Source organism: Hippocampus comes, unplaced genomic scaffold (genome assembly GCF_001891065.2).
Source record: "Hippocampus comes isolate QL1 unplaced genomic scaffold, H_comes_QL1_v1.1 scaffold44, whole genome shotgun sequence".
NCBI lineage: Eukaryota > Metazoa > Chordata > Actinopteri > Syngnathiformes > Syngnathidae > Hippocampus > Hippocampus comes.
In genome coordinates, this window is record NW_017805546.1 from 2,661,599 (window position 1) to 2,671,512 (window position 9,914).

Here is a 9,914-nt window from a genome sequence, read left to right on the forward strand (position 1 = left end):
AAAATGACTTAGGCTTCACTTAATTGGTTTAAGGCAGGGGTGTCAAATTCATTTTTGTTCCGGGCCGCATTATAATTACTGTTTCCCTTGGAGGGCCGTGATGACTGAAACTGTATAAAGAAGTCAAGAATAACGTTTTATTCAATTATTGTTTAAGTAACTGTAATGAGGGGTTTGGTAACAAGAACATTTTTACCCTATGTCACTGATTTATTACATACGAAAATGTGAAATTTTGGTACAGATTTTAGCAATCATCGTAGAAGTTGACATGTTAAATATGCTTTCGCGGGCCACATAAAATGATCTGGCGGGCCAGATCTGACCCCTGGGTCTTGAGTTTGACATATGGGAAAGTTTTAAGCTCCCCAAAAAAAGCACACGCAACCCACGGGTGTGCATACAGTATATGTTGTAATTCAAACACACACATCATGTCCATTTCTGACCCATTTGCCTTGAGCTAACAAAGATACAGGACGCGACTGACTGTCAAGAATGATTTACCCGTTTTACATGTGGGAGAACTTGATTTGAGTTGTAGAAATTCTCACACCCTTTCTTTGCTATCATGACCAGATGTAACAAAAAGTTTTAAAAAAACCAACACACACACACACACACACACACACACACACACACACACACACACACACTTTAAAGAAATGCCATGATAATGTTAAATATTTTGTTGAGTTCACAAAAGTTGTAAAAGCACATTACTTTATTAGAATATTTTTTTTGTTGTTGTTTTTTAACATTGCGAAAACATTCATTGATATTATTTACAACTGACTGACTCTTTAGTGGCATAAAAATCAGCAAGTGCACCCTCTAAGCAGGCCCAACTTTGGAGACTTCGGTCACTGAAGTTGTTGATGATGATGTCTCTTCTTCACTACTACCCATTCCCAGCATCTGCATCATGCATGAGCGGAACTGTTGTGAAGCAAAGAAAAATATGAGCAGTGAAATCATCAATAACAGACTGGACTCTAGCTTTTTGAGCAGCAGATACTCTTGTTTCTTGTTCTTGTTAAACAGATAGTCGCGCGAGATCAAACCAAACAGACCTGTTTGTTAAAGACAACATAGATGATCGGGTTGTAGACTGCTGAGCTCTTTGAAAAGCAAGAAGGTATGGTGGCCATTCGCAGGTCAAAGGATTGCCCACGGTTAAAGACAATCCAAAGAGCAAAGGTCGTATATGGTAGCCAGCACACCAGGAAGCCCATCACCATGATAATCACCATCCTGGTCACTTCCTTCTCTGCTTTCTGAGTGGAGGCAGACTCGGCCTGCGCTTTTGCAGCCTATGCGGAAAGAGGGAAAAAGTTTCTCTCGCGTTACGAGCCACACCCTGGTTCATCACGAAACATGAACATCTCAGAAGCTCAGGAATAAATAGCCTCTGCAGTTCCGCTTACCATTTTCATCGTAATGAGCAGCTGACCATAGCAGAAGATAATGGTGGCAAGGGGCACAGCAAAGCAGAAGCCAAAGAGGAACATCACATAGGATTCGTTGTTGTATTTATTATTTGTGGTGTACCAATCTGGCCCGCAGGAGCACTGGAGACCCTCTGGGATATATCTGCAAAAAAGCAGAAACAAAAAATAGACAATCACAATCTCCCTCTACTTTGTGCAATGACAAAAAGTGTGACGTTCCGCTGACACTGACCTACTCCATCCGAAAAGTGGCGGGGCCGAGGCAATCAGTGCAAACACCCATGTGAACACACAGCAAGCTATGGCATGGTCCGGTTTAAAAACAAAGTTTCCCAGAGGCTTGCAAATGACCAGCCATCGTTCAAAAGCAATCACAGCAAGAGACCACAGGCTTACCATACCTAAAAGGATGAAGGGAAAAAAAGGTTTTAAAAGGGCTCTTCAATCTATTCATGTGGGTTTTGCGTATCTTTTGAATCAGGGGTGCGCAACTCTGGTCCTTCCTACGTGAGATGTTTCCCTTCCTCCAACACAGCTGATTCAAATGGTCAGCTCATCAGCAAGCTCCGCAGAAGCCCGATAGCAATCGCCATCATTTGAAGCGGGTGTGTCGGAGGAGGGGAAAGGTCTCACGCAGGATACCGCCCCACGTATACCCGCCCCTTGTTTGAAATGCAAGTTTCAGCTCACCGCCAAGTGTCACCATGAAACCTTCAATCTTGCATGCCAACGGTCCAAGGATGAAATATCTTGCAGAAAAACTGCAGAACGCAGTGGAGGAGCCCACACATGACACAAGAAGGTTTGATACCGCCAAGTTGACCAGGATGTAGTTCAGGTGGGACCTGAGCTTCTTGTACTGGATGGTGCAAGCAATGGTGAGGATGTTGATGAACGTTCCCACCACAAAGATAAAGAACATGAACACAGCCATGGCATAAAAGGTGGCTGAACTCCCCAGATGGTCCTGAGGAACCAGGAATGGACTCAGCGATGTGATGTTGTTGGTGTCCAAAGGGACGGGTATCCAGAAGTCTTCAGGCAGCTCGTTGCTTCGATGCCCCCTCATTTTGCTGTCTTTTTTTGGTTTTTTTTTTTTTTTTTTGTCACCGAAAGCAAAAACACCTCGACCACTTCCTGACTTACGATGCCCTTCAACCAATCACGTGTGGCACATGAATCCAAATAAAGAAAGTCAAGTAAATGAGTGCCACAACGCCAGCGTCCCAAATGTCTTACTCGGCCCCGCGTGGTGGGTCCTTTATACAAAGGGCAAAGGCAACCACTTATCCCCATTAAGGGATAAGTGACTTCGATAATTGACTCAATGATTTAAGTTTGCCTTGATTGGCGTAATTCATTTAGCGGTTCCTGTTTTGCCTGTACTGCCAAATAGGTTAAACAGCAGGTGGACTACATTTTGTGAGCGGATGTGTACAACGGCGGTGTTGAAGTTGCAAGTCGCTGCAATGTCCTTTCAAGTAGTGTGTGTGTGTGTGTGTGTGTGTGTGTGTGTGTGTGTGTGTGCGTGCGTGTGCATGTGCGTGTGCGTGTCACAGTGAAATGAAGATGACTCATTTTAGTGTGTCAACGTTGCGGTGTTGAAGTTGCAAGTCGCTGCAATGTCCTTTCAAGTAGTGTGTGTGTGTGTGTGTGTGTGTGTGTGTGTGTGGTCAATGTCCCATTGTTTTTCGTCATAAAGTTCCAATGCACTGACGTCAAGGGGCACGCATTTATCCGCAATATTTCAATGTTTCTGGTGGCAGATCAACATGAAGTGTGGCTCTCAAGAGCAAATGACTTTAAACAGGTTAATCCCACTTTCTTAAGGAAGCACAGAGCAGGTCTTTACCTGCTAATCTGGTTTGCAACTGCATCAAATCTTCTAATCGGGCTCACTGCAGCCATGTGTAATCCACTCTGCTGGTTTAACTTGAGATTTGTGTTGCCTCTTAGGCATTTTGCCTCCGTCATTGGTTTCATGAGCACTCAAGACAGTGCAAACTCCACTGTGAAGAATTAATTGTAAAGAGTAATCCGTGCAACGGTGGTCAGTTCGGAGAATCCACAACAAACAAATGGAATACAGGCTGTAAATAATACAGAGAAATACATGTACAACTGGGCAATGGGAATTGAAATCCAACGAGTAATTCAATTCCTGAGAATCATTTGTTTGCTTGCCTATCGATTCCTGAGTGATAACGTTCATTCGATATCAAGACGTATGTCACTGAGGGACATAAAAACGGTCTAGCGTACGATAAAGCCCTCTCTCGTTTATATCGTGATTTGAGATTTCCTCGCCCCTGTTGAGAGAATTAATCCTGGGGTCTATTTTCCTTTGCTGCAATTATACGTGAAACAGGGATGACATCCCGGATTGCGTGGAGAGATGCGCTGGTGGTTTTTATTTTTTTTATCGACATCGCAGAACACGCGATGCACCTTTCTTCTTCGTTATACTAACAAACATGGGGAAGCTTTTGAGTCCATTCTTCTCCACATGACCTCCAGAATGCTCCCTGTTTGTCTTCCTGTCTGGGTGGAAGGATCTTACCAGTCTTCTTTTGCTCCGTGGCTAATACATCATGAGCTCTTTGGGTTTCAAAGTTGACTTCATGGCTGCTCCCTAATGCTCTTACGGTATATAAACCATTGGAAGCAGCTCAACGCAGTGCAAAAGATCAAGGTGTTCCTGTGAGCCCTACTGACCTGTTAAACCCGCTTGCACACTCCAGTAGTCTCATGCGTGTATGAACACCTAAAACTACAGGATGTACAACTTGATTGTGTTTGTGTTGATGCATGCTTGTTTTGCCGCATGCTAAATATCTTCCGCTATTTGTGTTGGTGAAGTCAAACCAATAATGTGATGAACAGCTTTCATATTTTTGGAGACACAAATGAAGGCAAAATAGACAAGCTATAGCTACAAGCTCCAGACAAGATGAACTGAGGTACCAAACCTAACAATGGAAAATTTGTCTCAAGTAACAAACGAGAATAACGTTATAACGAGACGTGTGCAAGGAACGGGCAAACTTGAAAAGTACATTATTGAAGCAATTGGAAGATACTGCATCAAAAGAGGAAAATGGAAAAACCACCCAGCCGCAAGAAAACATCACGCAGTTTGGCCGCAGCAAGATGAAGAGCTGCGTGGTTCAAAGAACAAAAGTCATTCCCACCACACCAAACACTTACTGATCATTAGTCACTCATGCAACTGTTGAGATGGCAATGTGTGCTTGAGTGTGCGCCTCTTATTTTGCTCGATCACATTTGAATAGTTTAAAATGATTTTGCCAGAGACACACTTCAGCTCAACAACTGTATCTATTATCAGAGGTACTTTACTCTGCATGTAACAAAATTAGAAACATACATATCACAAATATTATATACAGACTGTGGTTGGTTGCCCTTACTACCAAAGCAATAATCTGAAATTAATTTTTATTATAGTATTTAGTCATTTTTTTTATCACACTGAAATATACATGTAAATTTGATGGAGATGTATAACAAATATTTTTGCTCACTAAAGTAAGAAAGAAAAGAATTAAATCATGATTTTAGATAGACCTAACTATGAACAAAAATTTTAAAGACTACTTGGAGTATTGAACCAAAAAATGAATTGATACACCAAACAAAAACTCAGTCACCATCAAATTACATTGGGAATGAATGGACCTACGTTGTCCGTGGCGTATGTTGAATTAACAATGATACGCTGATCCAGAAACAAATAGAAGCACTACCTGACTTTTGAAAGGATACCCACTGAATGGACCGAACACTCTTCTCCCATGACACGGCTTAGTAGTGCAAGAGGTCAGAGGAGAAAGTCTGACATCTAACGGACAAATAGCACATTGCAAATATTGACCTCGTGAGAGAATCATCCAGCCTCGCTTCGTGGAGATTTGTGGTAGTTTATTGATTTGTTGTGCTGTTGATCAGTAATACTGTTGTTATATACAGTTTGGCTCACCAGTATCTTTCAAGTTCTTTCACCTGTTCTACTGACGCTCTCAATTACAGATAGTGCCCTCTCCACGTATGCAGCACAGTATCGATTGTACATAAAGCATAGATTTGTGAAAAATGTGGATAATTTCACCTGTAATAATTTTACCATGCCGAATAAAGGGCCAAAGGGAGATTTTGCAATAGAGAGCAATAAAAGACAAAGGAATGGGTCTCCAGCAACAATCGAGACATATCAACCTTTATATTTGTACGGTCAATTTTTTTTTCTTCTTGAATTAAAACGTTTTCAGACACTTGAAGGAAAGAACGCGATAATATACTAATGTTAATTGAACATCTTATACACTAATGGAAGGGGTAACCATTACTACTAGTCGTGGGCGTGGTAACTTTTTAAGTACATGAGCGAAAATTGTATATTCATGCAGGAATACGAGTATTGTGAATTGACGCGCATGTGTAAATTAGTTTTGCGTGGTGTGAAAAACACTGCAACACTGGGGGGAGGGGAGTGGGGAAATAAAATAAAAAAACGGATGTCGCCATCTTTAGTAAGGGACAATAAACCCCGGACTATTATTGAAACGTGTTGTAATGAGTTCTGCGTTGAGAAGCGTGAGCATACTATTTATTTGGAAATCTTATGAAATGTTCTTCTCGCACATGTCACCGTTCGCGGATCGATTGGTGTAAATAGAAACAATTTATTAATTTGTGGCCAACATAGTCAGCAAGTTGTTCTCCGTCGCCATGTTTGCTTTGGGTGACGCCAACTCTCTCCATTTTCCTCCGCCTCTGGTTGTCAAGAAGATGGCAGCTTCCAGGCAGGCATGAGAGGAAATATTTCTTCGCAAATCGAATGAATCTGGATTATTACCACAAGAGAAGACCACCCATCAGTGCTTTTGCAAATACTACATCGAATTAGGTACGTAAATATTGCAATAAGTTGCCCGTTTTGAGTTTAGACTGTTTTGTTGTGACAAACCGCCCGGCCATTTTTCTTGTGGGAGCTGTACAACCAGGCCGATTGTGAAAAGATGGCTGCTTCCACTGACGGCATGAAACACAATAACACTCTGTTTATGCAGTTCGACTAGCCTTGGCTACAATTCAAGAGTTTCGTTGCAACTTTGCTTATGCAAGGTATTGTGTGCATATTAGAATGGTGCGAAAATACATTGCATTTAATTGTAAAAAATTGCGACGTTTTGACAGATGCTAGCTGGTCGAGCTAAGCCTTTTGGTTTGAGCCGCTAGGCGCGATTGCAAGCGAAGTTCCACTAGCAAATGTGACAAGTGTGTGTTTGACTAGACAAAACATAAAAATATGTGAATTAAGACTTCTGATGATTGCGATCCTCTGTGTTGCTCCAGCTAAAATTTGATGTTCCGTTATTCGTAAATGCGTCGGAAGAGTTACAGCTAATGCTAAGTTTACTAGCTACAATATGGCGACTCCCAGAGAGGCATGAAAAAAAGCCGACTGCTAATCATGAGTTTTAACTGCGATTTATATCTGAGTTGCAGCGGGGCACGTCACTGTGCGTGGTCGTCTGCCGTTTGTTGCGATTAACGGCATTTAATAACCTTTCTTTGTGAATGTTGTCGGTGGTTGTGTATTTTCCCCTTTCATTCGCTTCCGCCATTTTTCAGACTGGCAATATCGTTTGCGGGGGCTTGTTTGGTTACAAGATGGCGGCTTCCATGGGACGAATTCAATGGTTAGAAACACCTAAGGCCGAACGCGGATAATTGGTGTTATTTATTGACATGTACAGTGCTGTTGTCGGACATAGCTCACGAAATATTAATCTGTAGAAGTGACCCGATTATCTCATCTGGCTTCAGTTGATGGGAAGCGTTTACCACAACACTAACAGCAAAGCTAGACTCAGGCGCATCGAAGAAGTTGGCTACTGTGAAAACTTTGTGTTTTTATCAAGTTAACGCGTTCTAATTTTTCTGCATCCAGTCGAGCCTTTAACACAGTCAAATTTCCGTGTTAACTTTGTTGTTGACAGAAATCATGTCTGTCCCTGGTTCCACGGTGACTGGGACCTCGGTGTCGGTTCTGCAACCGCGGTGGAAACGGGTCCTTGGTTGGTCGGGCCCTGTTCCCCGGCCCAGACATGGACACAGAGCCGTGGCGATCAAGGAGCTGATGGTTGTGTTTGGCGGTGGAAACGAGGGGATAGTGGATGAATTACATGTCTACAATACTGGTAAGGTTACATTTGCATTCAATATCTTTACTACTTGAGCGTGTGTTTGCAGAATATGAGCCGTACTTCTGAAGGTTGTATCATAAATAAAGTCTACCTGTACGATGAAAACTTTCGTCTAAGATTACGTACAGGCTGATGCAGGCCTGAACATATTAACATTTCTGTACATATCGCCCCCTGCTGGACAAAAGTCGGTATTGATTATTAAAAAAGGCGGGCTAAAATAAAATGGATGCTTCTCGTTGGGAGTTCATGTAAAAACGAGTAGCAATTGTTGAACCTGTGTTGTCTGTATCCTCCTCGATTACATGGATACTTTTGATGAATTTGAAAAGTACTCAGTGAAAATGTTGTTTAAAAAAAATATATATTTAATTGTCATCTTCTTGCTGAGTGGAATGTCCTTTTTGTATCGTGGTATAATATTCTACTGTAATGTGGTATGTGTTCCTAGCAACAAACCAGTGGTTTATTCCTGCTGTCCGTGGTGACATTCCACCTGGCTGTGCTGCTTATGGTTTTGTCTGTGATGGCACAAGATTGCTGGTATTTGGAGGTATGGTGGAATATGGAAAGTACAGCAATGATCTCTATGAACTACAGGTACGTTTTCTCATCAGTGCCCATTTAATAATCCCCTCCAACATGCATGTGTTTTTGTTTCGGTTTGATAAGTTCAAATACATAGTGACATCTGTCTTTCTAACTCCCTGGTTGCATTCTAACTTTTATTTAGTTACTCCATTGGTGTAATATTTTTCTAATTCTTATTTTGAAGAAAGAAAACGGTGTTTTCAGTGGTCAATTTTAATTGACAGCCTTGCTAGCAGTTCTCTGTGCCGAATCGTCATTGTGCCTGCAGAAAGCCTCTATTGATTTGATGAAAAGTTGTTTGTGATGAAAGTTATGTCCGAATGTTGTGCCATTTCTCAAGTATATTTAGGAGACTGGAAACGGAGATGAAGTTCACTTGATGCCTCCAATATTATTTAGACTTTGGTGTCTGTTTTAGGCCAGCAGATGGGAATGGAAAAAGTTAAAAGCAAAAAATCCCAAAAATGGCCCCCCTCCATGTCCACGTCTTGGTCACAGTTTTTCCCTCGTGGGAAACAAATGTTACTTGTTTGGCGGACTTGCCAATGACAGTGAGGATCCAAAAAACAACATTCCCAGGTAACGTCTTCAATGTGTTTGGCATCATGGCTTAGTGTGCAAAATGACCATAATGAATGTGGGCCTCATTTTATCTCAGATACCTGAATGATTTGTACATACTCGAGCTTCGTGCCGGGTCCAGCTTTGTCGCATGGGATATTCCAATCGCATATGGAGTCCTTCCTCCTCCCCGGGAGAGCCACACTGCGGTGGTTTACACAGAAAAGACGAGTAGAAAATCTCGACTGATAATCTACGGGGGGATGAGTGGATGTCGTCTTGGAGATCTGTGGACTCTCGATATTGGTAGGTTCATAACTTTTTCCATTACATTTTTAAAATCCTTGTCAAAACTAGATCACATCCCTTTGAGGGGTAGTGATTGTTTTATGCTGGTAGTGTTATACTTGCCCGCTTTGCCATCAACTCCAGATACCTTAACATGGAACAAACCGTCAGTGAGCGGCACGGCACCACTTCCTAGGAGTCTACACTCTGCCACTACCATCACAAATAAGTGAGATGATTACTGCTCCTTTTTACCTCACATGCTTTGGTGTCTGTTGTTTCATTTTCCAGTTGCCAGCCAAAAGTAACATGTTCTCTAATGTGTCATTGCGATTGTGTTTACTGTACAGGATGTATGTTTTTGGCGGATGGGTTCCTTTGGTAATGGATGATGTCAAAGTGGCCACACATGAGAAAGAGTGGAAGTGCACAAACACACTGGCCTGCTTAAATCTCGGTGGGGCTGACTGCTTCTATATTTCATTTAAAAAAAATCGGAGTTGGATGCAAGATTGTTGATAGCTTTTGATTTTCTCTTCAGACACCATGTGCTGGGAGACAGTGTTGATGGACACCCTTGAAGACAACATTCCCAGGGCCCGTGCCGGCCACTGTGCTGTGGCTATCAATTCCAGACTGTATGTTTGGAGCGGCCGTGATGGATACCGTAAAGCATGGAACAACCAAGTTTGTTGTAAAGACCTCTGGTACCTGGAAACCGGTATGTATGTTTTAATTGTTCTTTTAGATTTTATTTTCACAATCTTGCCATCATTTGAATATTTACCCCCCC

General features: G+C 42.0%; 2 protein-coding genes across 2 annotated transcripts in view; one reads left to right on the forward strand and one right to left on the reverse strand.

Moving 5' to 3' along the window:
* Positions 1–684: 684 nt before the first annotated feature.
* opn1sw2 (opsin 1 (cone pigments), short-wave-sensitive 2) lies at positions 685–2,618 on the reverse strand. The gene is made up of 5 exons (XM_019879587.1): positions 2,142–2,618; positions 1,684–1,852; positions 1,428–1,593; positions 1,074–1,313; positions 685–939 (listed from the first exon to the last, which is right to left on the reverse strand). Exons 1-5 carry the CDS (start codon positions 2,518–2,520, stop codon positions 835–837), a joined length of 1,059 nt encoding a protein of 352 aa, XP_019735146.1. The 5' UTR covers positions 2,521–2,618; the 3' UTR covers positions 685–834.
* A 3,851-nt stretch (positions 2,619–6,469) lies between these two features.
* hcfc1a (host cell factor C1a) overlaps positions 6,470–9,914 on the forward strand; it is a 13,566-nt gene continuing 10,121 nt past the window's right edge. Inside the window, exons 1-8 of the mRNA XM_019879451.1 lie at positions 6,470–6,596; positions 7,475–7,675; positions 8,133–8,281; positions 8,691–8,851; positions 8,931–9,139; positions 9,266–9,350; positions 9,472–9,578; positions 9,663–9,842. Of these exons, the coding sequence (XP_019735010.1) occupies positions 6,590–6,596; positions 7,475–7,675; positions 8,133–8,281; positions 8,691–8,851; positions 8,931–9,139; positions 9,266–9,350; positions 9,472–9,578; positions 9,663–9,842 (1,099 nt within the window). The 5' untranslated portion in view covers positions 6,470–6,589. The remainder of the gene's footprint in view (positions 6,597–7,474; positions 7,676–8,132; positions 8,282–8,690; positions 8,852–8,930; positions 9,140–9,265; positions 9,351–9,471; positions 9,579–9,662; positions 9,843–9,914) is intronic.